At 53.3% G+C, this 20,868-nt stretch overlaps 1 protein-coding gene across 1 annotated transcript in view; it reads right to left on the bottom strand.

Moving 5' to 3' along the window:
• LTBP2 (latent transforming growth factor beta binding protein 2) overlaps positions 1–20,642 on the bottom strand; it is a 115,744-nt gene extending 95,102 nt beyond the window's left edge. The window contains exons 1-2 of the mRNA XM_011949564.1: positions 19,635–20,642; positions 12,211–12,281 (exon numbers count right to left, since the gene is read on the bottom strand). Coding sequence (XP_011804954.1) covers positions 12,211–12,281; positions 19,635–20,128 — 565 coding nt within the window. The 5' untranslated portion in view covers positions 20,129–20,642. The remainder of the gene's footprint in view (positions 1–12,210; positions 12,282–19,634) is intronic.
• Positions 20,643–20,868: the final 226 nt, after the last annotated feature.

Below are 20,868 nucleotides of genomic sequence, written 5' to 3'. Positions count from 1 at the left end.
TCTTTTTAATTAAAGGTGATGGCAAGTGGTAATTAGCTTTGTTTCTTGTTTTTTTCCTAATGGCTTCACTCGGAAAAATGAAAAGCTGGCCACTGTATGTTGGTACTTAAGATATTTTTGGAAACATTACTGGTGCATGAAGTCCAGTGACCCTTTGGGAGGGAGGGGCAATCGTGGTCGTGTGTCCTTTTGTTTAAAGGAGGCTGAAGTGAAACATTCCTGTTCCAAATGAGCATGATTTCAAAACTTAAATATCCAAAAAGAAATCAGCCATCTCAGAATCTCCAGTGGCAGAGGCTATTGCTTAAAACAAAGAAGGAAATGCTGAGGTCCCAGGAGAGGCAGTTCCATGCAGTGCTGTGGGAATTTTAAGAGAGAAAACCTCCATCCATGGTGGGCCAGCGAGTCTTCACGTTTTGCCCTTGGAGTTTCATGCCTCCAATTTTTCCTCAACAGTAGAGATCCTAGAGGTGGGTGCAGTGGCTCATGCCTGTAATCCCAGCACTTTAGGAGGCTGAGGCTGGAGGACTGTCTCAGTCCAAGAGTTGCCCAGCCTGGGAAACATAGTGGGACCCAATCTCTACAGAAAAAATCTTAAAAATTAGCTGGGTGTGATGGTGCACACCTCTAGTCTTAGCTACTTGTGAGGCTAAGGTAGGAGGGATCACTTGGGCTCAGGAGTTTGAGGCTGCAGTGAGCCATGATGGCGCCAGTGCACTCCAGCCTAGGCAACAGAGCAAGACCCTGTCTCGAAAAATAGATATAAATAGGCCGGGCGCGGTGGCTCAAGCCTGTAATCCCAGCACTTTGGGAGGCCGAGACAGGCAGATCACGAGCTCAGGAGATCGAGACCATCCTGGCTAACACGGTGAAACCCCGTCTCTACTAAAAAATACAAAAAACTAGCCAGGCGAGGTGGCAGGCGTCTGTAGTCCCAGCTACTCAGGAGGCTGAGGCAGAAGAATGGCGTAAACCCGGGAGGCGGAGCTTGCAGTGAGCTGAGATCCGGCCACTGCACTCCAGCCCGGGCGACAGAGCGAGACTCCGTCTCAAAAAAAATACATATATATATATATAAATAAGTGAAAATTTAAATGAGTAAAGATCATGCCTTATACTTGAGAAATCAACCCACTATGGGTTATGTGGCTCTAATGAATCTCCACTTGATTATTGGTCCATTTATCGAGCATGATACCGTGATGTCCACATTTAGCCTCCGGGAGTTGATCTGCAGAAGATGGAATACCCCCCAGCCCCGGGACAGTACCCCCGGACAACCGGAAGACTACACTGTCACGCAGCCTCCTCACACTCGCTTGCCAATGCTGGTCTTTAGCCATTCATAATTTGGGCTCCTCCGGGATCCTTTCTTTTCCACACCCCTAGCCCGCTCTTCACTGAGCATTAGAGAGGTGGAAAGTCCCAGCTTTGGGTGTTCAGCTCTGTGGAGGCAGCAGGACGCCAAAAGGCAGGGGGAATAAAAGAAAACTCCTGAAATTGCTTTAAAAGCAAGAAATAAAAGGCATTGTTCCCCTAATCCCCCCATGTTCCTAGCTGAGCCCCTTCTCCCCTCACTCTACCCCGGAACAGTCAGCAAAGGTTTGCTCAGATTTTCCACACAAAACCCCTACTTTTGGGAAGGGACCAAACTCAGAATGGGCAGGCCTGGGAGAGATTCTAGAAACAGCCCTCCCGACCAACCCATGCAGGCTGCTCCTACCATTTGCTCGGAGTCCCTGCTGATTAGCTACTGGGTAGTAGCAAGAACACGGGGTGGGGGGCAGGAGGATTGGTTTGGTTTGACCCCAGCTCTGCTACATCTCAGCTGCATGACCCTGGACACACGTCATCTCGCTGAGATGTCTCCACCAGTGTGCCAGTGGCCTCGTCCACGGTATGGGGCGGATAATTCCTGCTTCAAAGAGCTGTTGTGAGTCTCAGCTGAGCACCTGGACGTGGGCGTACTTTGTTCTCTCTAAAGCTGTGCTGTTCAAGACAGTCTCACACTGTAGCCAGGAACTGTATGTGGTTATTTAAATTTAAATGGATACAGATTAAATAAAATTTAAAATTTAGTTCCTTCAGTCTCACAAGCCATATTTCAAGTGCCTGATACCCACATGTGGCTCACGGCTACCACAATGGACAGCAAGATAGAGAACATTTCCATCATCACAGGAAGTTCCACTGGCCAGCACAGCAAAGCTTAAAACAACAGCAAAACAACTCACTCCCCTAGAAGGAAGACGGCCTCTGAGCTCCTCAGCTATGACCCTTTCCCCAGGAAACGGCAATGTCAACTCAGGCCCTCAGGATAAAAGTCTAATCTAGCTTATAGGGTTGTTGTGAGGATTAAAAATTAACAACATGAAGTGCTTCGAATCGTACCTGGCGCACAGCAAGAGCTATCGAGTTCATATCATTCACCCCCAAAACCAACTCTATATAGATTGTTATACCCATTTTATGGACGAGGCCCTGTGGCTAGAAAAGGGCCAGTCACTTGCCCCAGGACACAGAGCTGGGACTCAAAACACGTCTCCAGGGATCAGGCCCTGGTTACAGAGATGAACAACCAAGGGCTGTGCTGCTGGGTGGGGACTGCTTTCTAGGTGTCAAATACAGCCAGGCCCCTCCCCACCCCCACCCTACCCCCAGGCAAGGCGTTTGTCATCAGCTCTCTCTCCTGGGCCCCAGAGACACCTTCTCCCTCCACCCATCTATGACCGTTAGATAGAGGAGGCAGAGACTTCCGGGTGGGCCCCTCCAGCCTCTCCCTTCCTCGGTGGCCTCCAGTACCACCCGCTCTGGTCTGGGGGAGGAACTTCAACTCCGGACTCTGGGCCCAGCCCTCCCACTCCTGAAGCTCAGCTGCTTCCCAGGTTAAACCTCCATTCTCCCTAAAATCTGTGCCAGTGGGATGCTAAGACCCTATCCACTGAGCCACCCATTCCCCTCCTCAGGCTGGCGCCGTGCCCCCTTTCACAGCTAGGGGCCTTCGCAGACGGAACAGTTTGCACCTCATCCATAGGATTTACCTCAGACCTCCCTGGGCACCCGACTTGGACCCCACCTGGAGACCTCAGTGTGCTCCTGGAATCTGCTTACTGGGGGGTCCACGTGTGGCCCTGAGCTGTTTCTCCACAACCTTGACTTTTGGTTTCCAGGGGAGGGACCCTGATGTCAGAGATCCCTTAGCTCAGGGAATCCCTGTCTGGCTCACATGCACCCACGGAATCCACCTCAGAATTGCTCTCTCCACCCTCAAGCTCTGCCCAGGGGCTGTGTCTCCCAGGCCCTGACTGAGGGCCCAAGCCCCCAGGCTGTGGGAGAAGTCAGGGCCTCAGGGGCGACCCAGCTCCCATACAGCTGTGCCGGGGCCACGGCTCAGGACGGCTGGAAACCGCACTGGGGCTCCGGGGCCGGCCAAGTGCCCAGCTCCAAAATAGCAGTTGTGTTCACATAAAAGCTCCTAATGAGAGAAAGATGCCGTTCTTGGCCCCTCACTTGCTCTCTGCAGACGCTGTCTGGCAGGCCAAGCGGGCCTCTACCGTTTGGCGTTTGGCGGCTGGAGGGGAGGAAGGGGAGGTGTGAGTCAGACCTTGGCCCCCAGCCCTTCAGCATGGACCGCCCTGTTAATTGCATTAACAAATGCTGCAAGGCTGGGCCAGGTGGGGGCCAGGGAGCCGCGGGGCCAGGGGCTGGGGCAGAGAGCAGCCCCAATCCCACTGGCTCCAGCAGGCATGAAGAGGAAGACTCTGGGCCCAGCTCAGGGCTGAGAGGCCTAGGCTCCTCTCCAGCTGCTGCCCCAAAGCAGAGAAGAGTTGCCTATCCATCCCCACAGTCCCCAGGCTTGTCTGGGAGGAAGCCTCAGTGCCAGAGGGGCCCCAGAGGTGAGATGCGCTGGGAGGGGTCCCTGGGGATGAGTCTTTTCTAGAGAAGCAGCTTCCAGGGGAGACAGTTCTAGGCTGGAGTGGATCCAGCCAGCCTCCCACGGCAGCACCAGCCCCACGCCCAGGCCCGGGACGGTCGGGAAGGATGAGCACACCACTCCAAATACTGACAACTCAGAGAGGCCAGGGCAGGGGCGTGAAGGACAGTGTGGCCCTGCAGTCAGAGATCCGTGTTTGAGTTCTGACTGTGGGACCTCACCTGGGGCCAGTTTCATCGCCTCTGTGGGCCTCAGTGTTCTTCTCTAGAAAACAGTAATGCATTCAAATGCATGACTTGCCAGGATGGCAAACAAGAGAGACTGTCCTGTGGGGGCTTCCAATTTAATCAGAGGGACTGTCACTCAATAGGTAAACAAAGAAGTGGAGCACGATGGGCATGATGGCTCATGCCTGTAATCCCAGCACTTTGGGAGGCCGATGCGGGTGGATCACCTGAGGTCAGGAGTTCAAGACCAGTCTGGCCAACATGATGACACTTCTCTACAAAAATACAAACATTAGTCGAAACATCTCTACAAATATACAAAAATTAGTTAGGTGTGATAGCACACACCTATAATCCCAGCTACTTGAGAGGCTGAGGGAGAACTGCTTGAAGCTGGGAGGCGGAGGTTACAGTGAGCCGAGATGGCGCCACTGCACTCCAGCCTGGGCGACAGAGCTGGACTCTGTTTCAAAAATAAATAAATAAATAAAAATAAAAACAAAGAAGTGGAGCAGAACTTGGTATGTGAGGAAGAGACAGTCGAGGGCCCAAGATCCAGAAGAACAAGGCCAGTGGGGGCCACTCAAGCCAGAGTGGCCAGGGCAGCCGTTCTGAGGAGGACACCTCAAAACGGAGACGGAGTAGATGACAAGGGCCAGCCTCACAGAGAGATGAGGGGGAGCAGAAACAGAGGCAGTAGCGTGTCCACTGGCCTAGAGACCAGTGGCCCAGGCTGCACTTGGGGAGCTGGGTGAGTGCAGAGACGCTGCGGCAGGAAGGTTCAGGTGGGATGTGTTGAGGACAGCAGGGAGAGCGGGCAGCAGGCTGCAGTGTCACTCAGGAGAGCTGTGACAGGGCCCTGGCCCAGAGAGGCAGCAAGGAAGCAGGCAGGTCCATGAGGGACTGAGGAAGTAAAACAAATAGGGCTTGGTAATGGGTTGATGTCAAAGCCTGAGTGAGAGGAAGGTGTTCTGGTAGCCCCTGGGTGTCTGGCTCGAGCAGTCAGGTCGATGGGGGTGCCAGTTAACAGAGTGGGTAAGACCTGCACGGGGGAGTCAGCTCAGAGAAAGGGAAGTCACGAGTTCATTTTAGACAAGTTGGGATGAGGATGTCTGGGAGGCATCAAGCGCAGATGTCGAGTAGGCAGCAGATGCAGAAGACTGAAGGTCAGACGAGAGGCCTGGCAGAGGATTCATGTGAATCTGGGCGTCCTTGGCCCGGAGACGATGTTTACATCCCTGAGAAGGCAGCAGATCGTTCCGGGAGCAATGCAAAGACAAAGAAAAGAAGAAGATCCCAGACTAAGTCCTGGGAAACCCACAGTTTAGTAGTGAGCAGAGGAGAAGCAGCAGCCAGGGACACAGGAGGGGACCAGGACAGAGAACACCATGAGGGTTTGAAGGAAGATGGCAGCGTTTGGCACATCCAGGCAGAGTGAGCCCCAGGCATTACTGTAAGTATTGCATGTCAATTGTCAGGCACAGTGCCTGCCGGCACTCAATACCCAGGGGCGGTTCATGCTCTGCTTGGCTCCTATGGCCCCCCTCTTTGGGGTGAGGGACTTGGAAGGTCTGGGGAAAGTCCTGGGGAAGCCCAACATTAAGACGTCAGGTAGAGAGGGAGAAGCCAGCAAAGGAGACTGAGAAGAGGCAGCTGGGGATGGAGGGAGGAAGCTGCCAGTCACCCACGCCATCATTTGCCCACTCAGCTCTTTGATAAACAGGCCCCAAGCACATATATAGGACACAGGTATGGAGAGAGGGCCAGGCACTCCACTGGTGTCAGCAGGACACAGCACCTGGCTTCAGGAAGCTCCCAGTCAAGGACATCTCCTAATCACCTCGTTGGACAAAGAGCCTCAGGGTAACCTGCTCCCCAGGAAGATCTCCCCAGAAAGGGTACCCCCATGCAGGGGTAAGAAATGGACAGGGTCTCTTGATGAGACTGCATCCTACATATCAGCTGGGTTCCACTGAGGTCATATAATTATTCCCCTTCGCCATCTCCCACCTTCCTCTCCACCACTCCCTGCCAACTTTGGAGTCCCCACTGGATGGTTCATCTGGAGATGAGACTTTCCTGGCTTCTGGAAGGTGCTAACCAGTTAGTGGAGATGAAAATCCCACCCTTGCCCTGACCCCTTTTCCTAAGGCTTGTCAAGCATTTACCATAGCAAGGTGCTGGGCTCACCGCTTTATACGTATTACCTCACGTAAATATCTCATTCTTATAACTACTCTAGGTACTACTCTTGTCCCCATCTGATATATGGGGAAACTGAGGCAGAACCATCAACAACTTGCCCAAGATCACCGTGCTAGTAAGTTATGGAGGAAGGGTTTGAACTCAGGGAGTCTGACTCTGAAGCTGGGGCTCTTAGCCACCTTGCTACAGTCTTCCACTTTGGGATGTGGTTGGCATGAATGGGGCAAACAGGCTCTCTCAGGGAAGCCAAGGAGGAGCTCAGATCAGGAGAGACAGGGTTCTTGTAGGACTGAGATGGGGACTTGAGGAAATGCCATGCCACTGCCCACATGATACACGCAGAAAAATGCTCAGACCCATTCCAGCGTCTCCATCCCCAGGATCCACTGAACACTGTGGGGAGTTTCTGGAAGGGTCGATAGAACTTGGGCAGCAGCAAAGTCTCTCTCAGCACAGGGCTGGGGGTGGCCATGTATTATTCAGTATACACTTATGGACCCTTCACCTTGTACCCAGCATGCTGCCTGCTGGGGGTGGTGAGACACAGTCCCTGCCCTCGAAATCAAGGCCAAACATGTATAGAGTGCATCGCACACGCCAGGCCTTGAACTAAACATCTGACCTAAGTGACCTCATTTGTTCCTTACAACTCTGGGAGACAGGGCCCAATGCTGATCCCGGTTTACAGAAGAGGAAACCAAGACACAAAGACTTTAAGCAGCCTGCCCACAGCCCCTCAGCCACGTGGTGGGGCCGAGAGCTGACATCTAAACCCAGGCGGTCCAGCATGCTCTCCTGATCTAGCATTAAAATACCAGCTAAACTTAGCTTGCGCCAGGCTGTCTACACACATTTACTCATTTATCAGAAAGCACAGAGCTAAGCCCTTGTGCTCTGGAGCCAGACTACCTGGATTCATGTCTGGGCTCTGCTGAGTCTCAGTAGCATGACTCGGACAGAAAGCCAACCTCATTTGTAAATGGGGATAAAAATCCAATGTAGCTTATAGGGTTGTCGTGAGGATTAAAAATTAACAATATGAAGTACTTAGAATCGTACCAGGCACACAGTAAGAGCTATTGAGTTCATATCATTCATCCCCAAAACCAATTCTATATAGATTGTTATACCCATTTTATGGATGAGGCCCTGTGGCTAGAAAAGGGCCAGCCACTTGCCCCAGGACACAGAGCTGGGACTCAAACACGTCTCCAGGGATCTGGTGCCAGAATCCAAAGGACATGCTCTTAATATCGAGCCTTGCTGCTGGGGGCAGGAGTGAGAGAGTAACTTGCCTGCCCCCTCCTCGACAGCTGCAGGGATTCTCTTCTGTCCTCCCCAAAGCAGCCCCAGCCCCTGTGCGTCCAGGCTGAGATAAAATGAGAAGTCTAGGGAGTATTCAAATCCCCTTCCCCAGTTGGGGTGGGGTTGGGCAGGAGCCAGTCTGGGAAGAATGGACAGTCTTCCAAAAGCTGCAACTATAAACAGGACACTGTCACTCCACACCCTCCAGTTCTTCCCCTCTGCTGGGCAGGGCCCGGCAGGCCGCAGTCAGCTGCCTCCACAAATACATAAACACATAAATCCCAAGAGAGAGAGCTGGCAAAGCCACAGAAGGAAAGGCAGATACCAAGACTGGAGGAGGATTCGGCCGCCCAGCTCTAGCCCCCACCAAGGTGGAAGGAGGGGCTGGGCTTCCAGCAACGGGCACCTGCAGAACAGGGTGGCAAGAGGGCAGGCCTGGGAGACGGACTGGTGTGTGACAGTGGCCTGGGATTGCTTCTGCTAGAGGGAAGAGAGGGCAACTGAGCAGCAGCCAGCACTCCCTGCGCATGGGCAGTGGGTTGGGCCCACAGATATCCGGGAGAGACTGAGTCTCCCCGTGGTTCTGGCACTAGACTTTACCCTTGGCAGTGGGGGATGTCGGCCCCCATCTCTCACCGGCCCAGGAAGGCATCCCTTCATGTGTGAAACTGCTAGGACAGAATCATGAACATTCCCCAACATTGGCAGTCTCTGCCCCAGCCAGGAGGGCAGCTGTTGGGAGAGGAGAGGGAGGTGCAGAGCCACAGGGGTAGGGGAGAGCCAGCTGACGGGGTGTGGAGCCAAGAGCCCCCCCTTCTGCAGAGCTCTGGACAAAGCCATCCAGTGCCAACACCCCACCGCCCGCCTGCGTGGTTCTCATTAGGCTTATTAGCAGCCAAATAGCAACAAGCAAACAGCACAGGGACCAGTTAATGAGCACACAGCCCTGCTGCGGGTGAGCCAACTTCAAGTGGGAGAGGCTGTTGCCCACTGGCAACCCCCTCCAGGAGAGTTGCTGGCCTGTGTGCCTGGGTCAGGGTGGGTGACCAGGGGGCGGCAGGGTGAGAGGGACAGGGAGGGAAATACCGAGGGAGAAGGTACTGGCAGCATCCTGCCTCAGCATCCTGGTGCAGCACCCACCGGGGTACGAGGATACCCCCACACACATGCGCTGGTACTGTAACAATATGCAAACTCACTCAACCTTGAGTTTCTAGGGTTGAAACCCAGTTTGGCAGAGAATAACGCTGGAACATCACTAGCAAGTTAGGAAACTGAGAACTTCCAGGGTTGGAGGGCCCAAGTGAGACCTATGCCCAGACCCCTCAGGCAGCTGAGGAGAAGCCCACCCCCTATGAAGCCACCCGCTGCAGCTTCAGCTGAAACCTCAGCAACACTCTCCATCAGCCAATGCTGCCTCCCAGCAAAGGCTACGCTCTCTCGAACATACCAACCCTCTTCCCCACCTCCAAGTCCCAATCTCTCCTGCCCAGGCCTCCTGAGTCCTGAAAGGCCCTGCTACTCAAAGTGTGGTCCCTGGGCCAGCAGCATCAGCGTTCCTGGGGCTGGTTAGAAACACAGAATATCTGCCCCACCCCAGATCTGCTGAATCAGAATCTTCTCTTTGATGTGATTCCCAGAGGACTGGGGGAACATTCAAGTTTGAGGAGGGCCCCCAAGGCAGATCTCCCTATGACTGACCCCCACCTCTGCTCAGTGATTTTTGGCCACACCTAGAATCACCTGGGATGCTGTTTAAAAAATAACAGTGCCAGACCCCAGCTCCAGAGCTTCTGCTTAGCATAAAGCCACCTGGCCACCCACATCCCTGGCTTCCCTACCCAGAGGAGTTGCTCAGAGCTGATTTTGAGTCTCAGGTTCTTTTCCAATGAGCTGTGTGGCCTTGAGCAAGTCACCACCTCTCTGAGGCTCACTTTCTTCTTCTTTAAAATTATGAGGGGCTGGGCGTGGTGGCTCACACCTGTAAGCCCAGCACTTTGGGAGGCTGAGGTGGGAGGATCACTTGAGGCCAGGAATCTGAGACCAGCCTAGCCAACGTGGTAAAACCTTGTCTTTACAAACAAAACAAAACAAAACAAAAAAACAAAACCTACAAAAATTAGCCAGGCATGGTGGTAGGTGCCTGTAACACAAGCTACTTAGGAGGCTGAGGCAGGAGAATCACTTAAACCTGGGAGGCGGAGGTTGCAGTGAGCCGAGATTGTGCCACTCCACTCCAGCCTGGGCAAGAGAGTGAGACTCTGTTTCAAAAAATAAATTTAAAAATTTAAAAGTAAAAATAAAATAGTGAGGGACAAGGGTTTCTCCCCCACCGGTGCCCCTGGCCACAGAGGGCCTGACCTCTGAGAGCCCCCACGCGTCCAGTTTCCCGGAAAAGGAAAGGGTGTTCAAGCAGATCTGCTTTGTTGTTTGTTTTTGAGTTTTTGGCTCTGGTTCTGTTATCTGGAGGTCCTAGAAGGGACCGAAGATTCTGCCTGAGCTGCATCTTCAGACAGGCAGAGAGGGTCAGGGCCATGAGGCCTGAGGCAGAAGCCAAGAGCTTGGTAAACCCGCATGTCCAGCCTCGTGGGAATGGGAGCAACCCCATTGCATCCTGTATCCTGTCGAGTAGGGTGTCAGGATAACCACGTTATCCTATGTTGTCATAGAACTACATATGATGTTCCTAGACGAGGGCATCCATCGTGCTGGGAACATCATATGTTTTGTCACATACCTGGACTATTAACTGTGACGCCCTCCTACTGAGAAGGGCCCGGGGCTGGTCCTTGAAGGAAGGGAGCTGTTGAGACTGAGGTTTTGCAGCCAGGCTTGGGACTGGCAGAGGCAGGGGCAGCCACCTGAAGGACAGTCAGGTAGAGTTCCTGGGGAGCTGATGTGGACCCAAGAGGGGCCTGTGGGAGGAAGGAGAAAGATCCAAGGGGATCCCTCAAACTCCCATATCTGCTATGGTCTGTGGGGATTCCACACTCTGGAATGCCCAGCCCCCTCTGGTGTCGGGAGGGAATGAAGCCCAGGAGATCGGAGCCTGCAGTTCTGGAGTCAGTCTGCCCAGGTCCAGCCCGAGCTCAGCACTTGCAGCAGCAGAGCTTGGCTGTGTTTCCCAAGCAACCCCAGCCTCAGCTTCCTCATCTGTAAGCCACGATGATAAGCATACACCTACTTCATAAGATGATTGACAGGTCAAACTAAGATAATCCATGTGAAGAGCTTAGTGCAGTGTTGGGCACTAGTATGTACTCAGTTGTTAGCTAATAGTAGCAGTAGCAGTAGCAGTGACAGCAATAGTACCATCACCTCCAGTTCACAGATGCAGAAAGTGAGGCCCAGAAATGAAGGTGAGATACCTGGCAGCAGGGTACAGGTATTAAGAAGAAGGACCCTGGAGTCAGGTTGTCTGGATTCAAATCCTAGCTCTGCACTTCCTGACCATGACCATGTGACCTTGGACAAGTTACCCAACTGTGCTTCGCGTTCCTCATCCAGCCGCCACAGAGGATGTTTAAAGTGCACCCTGCACCAAGTGAGTGCTGTGAAAGTACTGGCTCCTGTTGTTGTTAATGCCCTTGATACCATCAGTGGAAGAGGCTTGGGCATGGAGGCTCTGGCTCTTCCCAACTCACTCCTACGTTTCCACAAAATAAGATGGCTTTTCTCTCCTTCGAGCCAGACTGCCAGACATCAGAGCAATCCAAGGGGAGACGGCTCCAGGCGTGGGTCAGAGAGTGTCATCTGACCATCCTGGCAGAGTCCTTATCAGAGGCCAGGGTCATTGGGCCAGGGGCCAGGGCAGAGGTGGATTCTCATCCCATGAATGGTGCCCTTGGAAATGTGGGATGCAGAGGCTCTGGGCCAAGCATGTTCCGCAGAACACAGGTGCGGACGGGCTCCTGAGACTCTGCCGGCAGTGTGAGCGGGGCCAACACAGTAGGGCAGCAGGAGGGAATGCAGGAAGCTTTGAAAATACGAGCAGTGATTTCATTTGAGAAGCTGTGTCCAGCTGGAGGCATTTTTTTTTTTTTTTTTCTTTTTGGAAAGGAGACTCGCTGTGTCACCCAGACTGGAGTGCAGTGGCACGATCTTGGCTCACCACAACCTCTGCCTCCCAGGTTCAAGCGATTCTCCTGCATCAGCCTCCTGAGTAGTTGGGATTACAGGCGCCCAACACCACGCACGCCTAATTTTGTATTTTCAGAAGAGACAGGGTTTTGCCATCTTGACCAGGCTGGTCTTCAACTCTCAACCTCAAGTGATCCACCCACCTTGGCCTCCCAAACTGGGATTACAGGCATGAGCCACCACCCCCAGCCCCAGCTGGAGGCATTTTTAAACCTCCTCCCTTCCACTGGATATTGCCTCCACTTTAAAGAGGGGCTGCATCTTCAGGACGCAGACTAGGAAAGACGCTTCTGCTCCAGGTTCTGGAGTCCCTAAGCTTGACCTGCCCTGGGAGTAGGGTGGGGAATGGCACTCCACGTCTGATACAGCAGAGTGTCTGCTACTGGTGGAGGCACTCACGTTTGATACAGTGGTTGGTGCTGTTTGCTGTTGTCCATCCTGGGCAGCACTGTCCCCCGCAGACGTTCCTCCTGTGGGGTCACCAAAACAGAGTCAACAAAAGGATGCTCAGAGCTGGGGACTATTCACAGCCCTTCCCACAGTCCCACCTTCTACAGGAAAGGCCTGGGGGAACACGGAGAGACTGGGAAGGCTGTCCCCATTCTACGTGCAAATCTAAGATTGAATCCTGACTCTGCCATTCTCTGCATGTCCCTGGGAAACCTCACTCTCTCCATCTGTACAATGGAGATAACACTAGCCGCTTAATTGGGTTGTTATGATGGTTAAATGAGGTGAGAATGTTTAACATCTGACATAAAGAAGGCAGTCCACTGGGGCAACAATGACAGTGATCCTAAAGCTAATAAACAAGCCAGTTCAGAGAGGTTCAGTGACTTGCCAATTCCACACAGCAGGTAAGTGCCTGAGCCTGATTCCAACCTGGGTTGGCCCAACTCTAAGCCACACTCCAACTCTACATTGCCTCTCACAAAACAAACAAACAAACAAACAAACAAAACACCAAGGTCCTTGCCCTACAAATGCTGACGATCCAAGGGAAGCGGGAAGACACACATAAAACAGTCTCAAGGTCATATGAGGTGTCACCTGCCAACAAATGCACACTGAGGAGTCTCAGCCCCCAGCAGTCTGGTGCATGGGAAGGCTGAGCCCTGAGTGGACACTGAAGGAAGGGGGCTCTAGAATTCCTGCTTACGAGGGGCTTACGAGGTGGCAAGCCGGTAGGAGGAGGGGCTGGGGATGTGGGTTAAGCTGCCTCTGCACAACTTTTATTTGCGAGACAGATAGGAATTACTCTATAGGGAAATAGAGTTCTTCCCTCAGCTACTCCTTTTTTTTTTTTTTTTTTTGAGTCTCTCTATATGGCCCAGGCTGGAATGCAATGTCACAATCTCGGTTCATGGCAACCTTGGTCCTGCCACCATGCTAATTTTAAAATTATTTTTAATAGAGACAGGGTTTCACCATGTTGGCCAGGGTGGTCTCAAACTCCTGACCTCAGGTGATCCACCCACCTTAGCCTCCCAAAGTGCTGGGATTATAGGTGTGAGCTACTATGCCCAGCCCTTCAGCTACTCCTTGATGTTGGCTCTGAGGGACCCGCATGAGACACTGATGTACAGTGCTGGGGCACTCACTCAGCTCCCCAAACTTTGTTTCCAGGTGTTTGGTGCACTCCAGCAGCACCAGCAGTTTCCACCCGGCCCTGACTCCGCAGCTAAAGACCCACATGCCTAGACCAGGGCGACTCCCTAGAGGGCTTCTCCTGAAGACCTCTAGGGAGCGACTCCTTGGCAGGCTGGGCCTGGCTCTGGCTTCCATCCTTATCATCAGAAATCATCACTGGGCGCTGGAACTGGAGGGTGAGAGGGGAGGAAGAAGTACAGAGGCTGGACAGGCGAAGGACAGAGCAGGGCGGCCGCTCCTGTGATCTCTGCGGCCAGCATGGCGACATCTGGTCCCACTTAGGAGTTTGTTTGACATTTGAGCGGACCCCAAAGCTTATGTGGTTTTTGGAGTCTTATGAAGAATTCAAAATAAATTCCTGCAGCTTGAAAAAGCAGAGGCCCATTCCTGGCCCTTTGGCCCAAAGTTGTGGGGCACTGCCTCCCTCCCAGGGAGCTCCCAGAATGTCCTGCCAGCCAAGAGTTGTGCCACTCGGGCCACCTCAAAGCCTCTCTGGGCGACCACCTTTAGCAGCTTCCTGGCTGCATCAGGGCCTATGTCACTGGGGTCAGGGAAAGGGCTGCTTGTCAGACCCAGAGTTTCTGGGGTTGTGCCCCAGTGGAAGGGGAAACTACATACCCACTTGTATGTCACTACCCCTTGTGGTGGTGACAAGACCTCTCGTGGGGCTAGAAGGGCTCTGAGAGGAAACAGATTCTGTGCCCTGGGAATTTTCTAAGAACTAGGGCCTGTGGGAACCCAGACAGCATGGACGCAGGAGCCTGCCTGGCTGGGAGGTCATGGCATGGAGCCCAGCCCAAGGAGGCTCCCTGAGCCAGCCGTCACCCCAGCTGCCCTCAGAATGGCTTTGCAGCTGACTGTGGGAGGGCAGGGGCCAGCCCTGCTTTGCCTGCAGAGTAGGCCCTAAGGGATATACGGCCACAGGGAGGATTGGCCAGAATCAAAGGCTGCCAGGCAGAGAGGCCAGGCTGGGGCTGGTAGGGCACTCAGGAGAGATTCAGGTCCCCAAGGAGAGACTCTGAGGATCCCTACAGGCCAATATTAAAGTCTTGGGTGCAGGCCCAGGGAAGTGACCAGCTGAGAATTGTCAGTTCAGTGGGCTCTGGCTAGCAGAGAGAGCAAATGAGCCTGAACAGCTGGGATACACAATTCAATCGCTCTGGCTCCCTAGAAGGTACCTCTCAGAGATCATCTGAGTTCAGTCCTCCAGTTGACACCACTCAGCACACATTAGCCCAGTATCCAGCATCACTGTAGCAGACACATCTGGCTAGCAGTCTGGGAGAGCTGCTATTCCACCTGGGCCAAATCTGATCACACTAGCCCTTTGTTAAAAACCTCCCACAGCTCTCCACTGGCCTCTACAAGGTCACCTGGCACCCACGTGCCTACTTGCCTGTGCAGTCTAATTGACCCCATCACCCCCACCTTGTATCCACAACCATCCACAGCCAAGGCTTTGCTCTTCCAAGGATGCAAGGTTTGTTGCTCCCTAGTTGCCTGATGGATTTCACTTTCATGCCTTTGCCTGGGCTGTTCTCTCTGCCTAGAATGCCTTCCCTCTCTGATCTACTGATGGAAATCCTTTGCATACTCCAAGACTTCCAGATCAGATACTACCTTCTTTGTATAAAACTTCCCCTGGGCCAGGCAAGGTTACAGGCAAGGCTCACACCTGTAATCCCAGCACTTTAGGAGTCTGAGGCGGGTGGACCATGAGGTCAGGAAATTGAGACCATCCTGGCCAACATGGTGAAACCCTGTCTCTACTAAAAATTAGCTGGGTGCGGTGGCGTGCACCTGTAGTCCCAGCTACTCAGGAGGCTGAGGCAGAAGAATCGCTTGAACCCAGGAGGAGGAGGTTGCAGTGAGCTGAGATTGTGCCACTGCACTACAGTTTGGCCACAGAGCAAGACTCTGTCTCAAAAAACTCACAAAACAAACAAACAAACAAACAAAAAAACCCACCTCCTCTGATATCATCTACCCAGCCTTCCCTCATTCTCCATCTGCATCTGCTAGGATCATTTAGTACTGCCTGTTTCAGGTCATTGGTTGTATCTCCATCTTGGGTATCTAGAGATTTCTTTCTTATTTCTCCTTGTGCTTCTAGAGTCTAACACAGTGCCCAACACATGGTATACAATTAATACTTCTTTGTTTCATTTAATCTGGAGTTTCACAAAAAGTGGGATGAGCCACACTGAGGGTAGCAAAGGCATTTTAGGTTTACAGATCACAACATTCGACAGTGAGTTACATGGTGAGAAAGTGATTCTCTTTTCGGTGATCCTTCTAACCTAATTATGTCAGTGAAAAAGGCCAGGTCCTCCCCTCAACACATGCTAGTCCCCCTTTCCAACAGAGAGAACTTGCCACAGAGTTGAGCTTCCTAAGATAATGAATGATGTCTGACTAGAACTTAAGAACATTTTGTTTTCATTTCAATTTTCCTACAATTATCTTCTCTTTATAACAAGTGGTACTGCTTTCAACTTATAATGATACAAAGTTTCCTTTCAGTTATGAATTTATTTATGGAGAAAAATGAGTCAAGCGTTGTCTGTAATAGCAAAGAAATGTAATTCAATTCAATGTCCAAAAACAGGAGGATGGATAAACTGTGGTAATATTCAGACAAAGGAATAATATACAGCAGTTAAAATGAATAAACTTGGGCTAATTATATTAATATGGTTAAATCTCAAAAATCTAATGAGGAGGAGAAAACAAATTGCAGAAGAATAATGAAATATGGTATCACTTATCTAAGTTTAAAATATGCAAAACAACATTGTATATTTTGTGGATACATGTATCTATAGTAATATTATAAAAACATCTATTGGAATTAATTAAATTCAGGGTAGTGATTAACTCTGGGGAGGGAAGGAGACAAATTTATAGAGAAAATTTCAACTAAAAAACTGGAATCAAAATATGCCAACATATTAAGGTTTGATAAAACTAGACTATAAGTTATATTATTTTCAATACCTTTTAGCGCATTTGTAAAACTTCATAATATACTTTAAAACAGATAAAACACAAAATCCTCTTATTTAACAGAATATAAAGTTAAAGAAAAATAATAACAGAACAAGAGGGAAAGGTAGAGAAAAATATTATACAGGTGGTATGCTGTGAGGTTGGTTCAAGAAACCCTGTAGAGGCCAGGGTGGTGGCTCACACCTGTAATCCCAGCACTTTGGGAGGCCAAGGTGGGTGTAGTGCTTAAGGTCAGGAGTTTGAGACTAGCCTGGCCAACATGGCGAAACCCCATCTCTACTAAAAATACAAAAAAATTAGCCGAGTGTGGTGGCACGTGCCCATAATCCCAGTTACTCGGGAGGTTAAGGCACGAGACTCGCTTGAGCCTCAGGCGTGGAGGTTGCAGTGAACCGAAATCATGCCATTGCACTCCAGCCTGGGTGACAGGGCAAGAGACTCCATCTCAAAAAGAAAAAAAAAGAAAAGAAAAAGAAACCCTGTAGACTGTAAATTTCATTAGTGTAGGGACGGTGTCCACTCTGGTCACTGCTGTATCCTAGATACCTAGCATCAAGCCTGGCACAAGCCTGGCACAAACTTAATAAATCTTTATTATGTGCAATAAATCCTCGCTACATTGAAAGTTCCATGAGGACAGAGTCTGCCTGTCTTGGTCACTGCTATATCCTCAGGATCCAGTATAGGGCCTGGGTATAGATGTCCTTCCAAAATATTTGTTGAATAAATGAAGAAGCTCCAGTAGTAGTTGTGCAGTTCCAAGATTCACCAGCAGGTGGCACTTGGTCCCTGGCTGTCTGCAGCTCACAAGGCAATGAATGGCCAGCCTGATCAGCCTGACTAGAAGCCATTAACCAGAATGGACCAGGGTGGAGGAAGAGAATAAACAAGATGACCACTCAGGTCCTCCCCAGCTGACGTGGAGTGGCTGACTGGAGTGTCAGGGAACCCACTCTCTATTAAAGCTGAAGAAGACAATCTGGGGGAGGAGCCTGACCAGTGTGTCATGTGATGTGTGCACCTGTGTACAGCAGGTGGCACCCAGCCCATGTCTTCACATGCCTATTCACATGCACCAGCCTTGTGGTGGTGACAATTTGCTTTGCTCATCACCACATCATTTCATGACTTCTAATAGTGCACCCTCCAGTCCCCATGCTCCACTTCTCCACCTTCCCCCGCACCTCACCTGCACCTGAATACCTGCAGTACAAGCTCCTCCCTGCTCCAGCCCAAGCTATGTCTCTGGGTTCCCCTACACCAGAGCTGCAGCGCTACCCCTGGGCCAGTGCCAACAGTAAAGAGCCTTTGTCCTTGGGCAGTGCTATACCTGCATGCCACCCTCACCTCCAGGCCCCCCTCCTGCCACCTCCCCTCTGCTTCCCCACATGCTGCCCACAGAGTCCCAGGGACCCCAGGTCACAGGTCTCCTCCACTCAGCTCTTCAGCTACAGCTGCCCCACTCCTTTGCACTTAACAGGAGCCTTCCAGTACTAGAAAGCATCTGTTCATTTCTTCAACGTGATATTAAGTAATTGGGTTGCTCTCTCAGCAGGAACAATGCCTTGGACTCTGGACCTCCATCCCCTTTCCCATGCTCTGCATGCAGGATCCCTAGAAGCATGCATTCACTTGCACAGATCAGGAAAGGAAAACGCTGAAACACAGCAGGTGCTTTCCACTAATACTTGTTGAATGATTCTATGTGTAAGCGACTTGGCAGTGCATGGATCTACTCTCTGCCTGCTTGAAGCTGGGCCTTCCACGGGCGGCAGGGAGTTCATCCACTCATTCAACAGATACCTAGAGAATACCAACTAGTGCAGGCACTATTCTGGGCACAAGAGACACAAATGGACACAATGGAGTCCCTGTTTGCATAGAGCTTGCACTAGTGTGGGCTGGGAGGCCAGGCCATAAACACATAAATAGGAATAGAACATATCAGATAGAATAAGTACTATGAAAAAACATAAAGCAGGGTGAAGGGAGAAAGAGGATGGGGCAGGCGTGGCCAAAGGCCACTCTGAGCATAAATCTGAAAGAGACAGAGCATGAATCCTGCTCTATGAGAAGAGCGCTCCAGCCAAGGAAAACAGAGAGCGCCAAGGGTGTGAAGCGCAAGGTCCTTGGAGTAGGACTCAGGGTACAAGCGTCTTTCATGCTGTTCCCCAGGACTAAACCCAACAGGCAAATCGGGCCCAGGCAAAGAGAGGCTGCCAAAGCCCTTCCCAGACTTCTTGATGGTGGCCCCGCCCAGCCCCTCACTGTTCAGGGCTCAGTGCCCTCCATTCCAGAGGCACCTGTCATACCCCAGCAAGGTGGAGAGCGCCCGCAGTCATGATAATCCGATTGGGGATGGGGATTGCTGGGGCGTCTTCTCACTCTGCGACGGCGCCCGCAGCGGGCCAGGGGTGGTACCCAGGGGGAGCAAAAAAGTAAATTGCAGGGTTGTGGGGTGGCTTAGCCCTGCAACGCACGCAAATTGTGCTTACACCTAGAGGCACGAGAGCACACTGATCCAATTCTCCACGCGCCCACTGTGTCGCAGCCTCATCGGGACACGCTTCCCGCCCAAAGTGCCCAGAGCTCACGCCCACGCCCGCATCCAGCCCTCAGCCTGCGCAGGCCGACCCACGCCCCAATCCACACACTTGTCCCGACGCACCAGCTTCGCTGCCAGCTCCCTTCCCGGAGACGCATCTACCTTCTCGCCATGGGGTCCCCGACACCTCCGCCCACCCGCGCCCTGAGCCGGCTCAACCTCCCCTGGGCCTCAAGAGCCTGGAGCGCCCACCCCACTGCTCTCTCCCCGCTGCCTCTCGGATCCCGGCAGCGCTGCAAGCGTCTACAAGAGCTCGTTAGTTGCAGGCAGGAGGAGCGCGGGCGAGTGGAGAGGCGCCTTGCGAAAGGATTTAACGTCGGGGCTCCGAGCGAGTTGCTAAGAAAGGATTAGGATGAGGATCTATCTTTGCCTTAAACTCTTCGAAAGCGGATCAAATCTTCCAGTCCCGACTTTGGACCCTCGGGGCTGTTTCCCGAAGTACTAAAGACAGAGGGACGAGGGCATGAGTCTGGCACCCTCTCCTCTCGCCTGCACGCCCCTCCACAAATGAGCCCTGGCTCCCCTCTGCACCCTCCAAACTTCCCTCTCCCGTGCTCACCCCGTGAGCCGCCCTCGCGGCGGGGTTGGGGGCGCAGCCCCGGACCGCTGTGGGATCCCCAGGCGTGGGAGAGCCGGCGCGGCCCGGGCCCGGGGTGCCGGCTGCTGCTGGCCCAGGGGAGTGCTTCTCCGGGTCTGCGCAGGTGGCTGGACACGCCGCGACTGCTGCGCGCGGGACGACCTCCTGGCCTCCGTCTCGGTGGGCCTCCTGGGGATCCCCCAGCCCAGCTGGGCCCGCTCCACGGGCGGCAAGTCCGCGACAGGCGCGTCCTGCTCCCGGAACAGACTGTACACTTTGGCTGCAGCCGCTGCCGGGTAGCTGCCCCCAGGACGCCGCAGTCGATTCGCGTCTCCGCCAGCCGGCTCGTATCTCCCTACGGGGTCCCTTTGGGCATGACCCGCGCCCACGAAGAGAGCCAGGGTGAGCGGCAAGAAGCCTCTCCAAGGGTTCCGCAGGGCGCGCCCCGGGCTGCGGGCTTTGGTCCGCGGCCTCATGGCGCGGGGGCGGCTGGAGAGTGGAGCGAGCGGGCACCGCGAAGAGCTTTGTGGTCGGTGCGCTGGACGCCCGCGGGCTGTTTTCCGGGCCCCGCCCGGCGGCCCGCTTCTCTGAGTCTAGGGGGCCCTGAAGCGGCCGACTGGGGGCCCGGTTCTCCGCGGAGCGAGGGCTGCGCGCCCCGAGCCTCGAGTCAGCGCTCCTACTCCAGCTGGGCTCTCACCGTTGCCGCACCTTCGCGCCTCCTGCCCGCGCCTGCAGCCGTCTGAAGGGGACCCGGACGGTTTTATTTTTGGAAACCTCCCCCGGCTTTTTCGTCTCTTTTATCCACACCAGGCCCCCTCCTCGGAGGGACAGCTCAGCCCCCTCATTACGGGAGAGGGAGCGAGGAATTCCAGCAACACCCACTTTGGCACCGGGAAGCGAGCGGGCGGCGAGGGGGATTAACCCGTGCGGAGCAGGGGGCGGCGCGGGGCTGACCCGGGCGCTGGTCGGGCAGATGGCGCCTGCCACGACCAGGACACCGGGCCGCCTTTCTCCTGCCCTGGGCAAGTTCGAACTGCCGATCTGCCCCGAATCGTTCTCCCGCGCCTCGCCTCAGGGACCGTCTTTGGATCGGGTGACCCAGGCTGCAGCCTCGCAGATCTGAAGGAGGCTGGGAGGGGCGCCGAGGTCCGCGTAATGGAACAGGGCTGCCAGCCCCTCCGTTTGCGCCCTGGCCGCTGGGGGCGCCCTCCGCAGG

The sequence above is a fragment of the Colobus angolensis genome, unplaced genomic scaffold, assembly GCF_000951035.1.
Source record: "Colobus angolensis palliatus isolate OR3802 unplaced genomic scaffold, Cang.pa_1.0 Scaffold3, whole genome shotgun sequence".
NCBI lineage: Eukaryota > Metazoa > Chordata > Mammalia > Primates > Cercopithecidae > Colobus > Colobus angolensis.
Note: the sequence above shows the minus strand (reverse complement) of the source record. Positions and strands in the feature narration are given on the sequence as shown.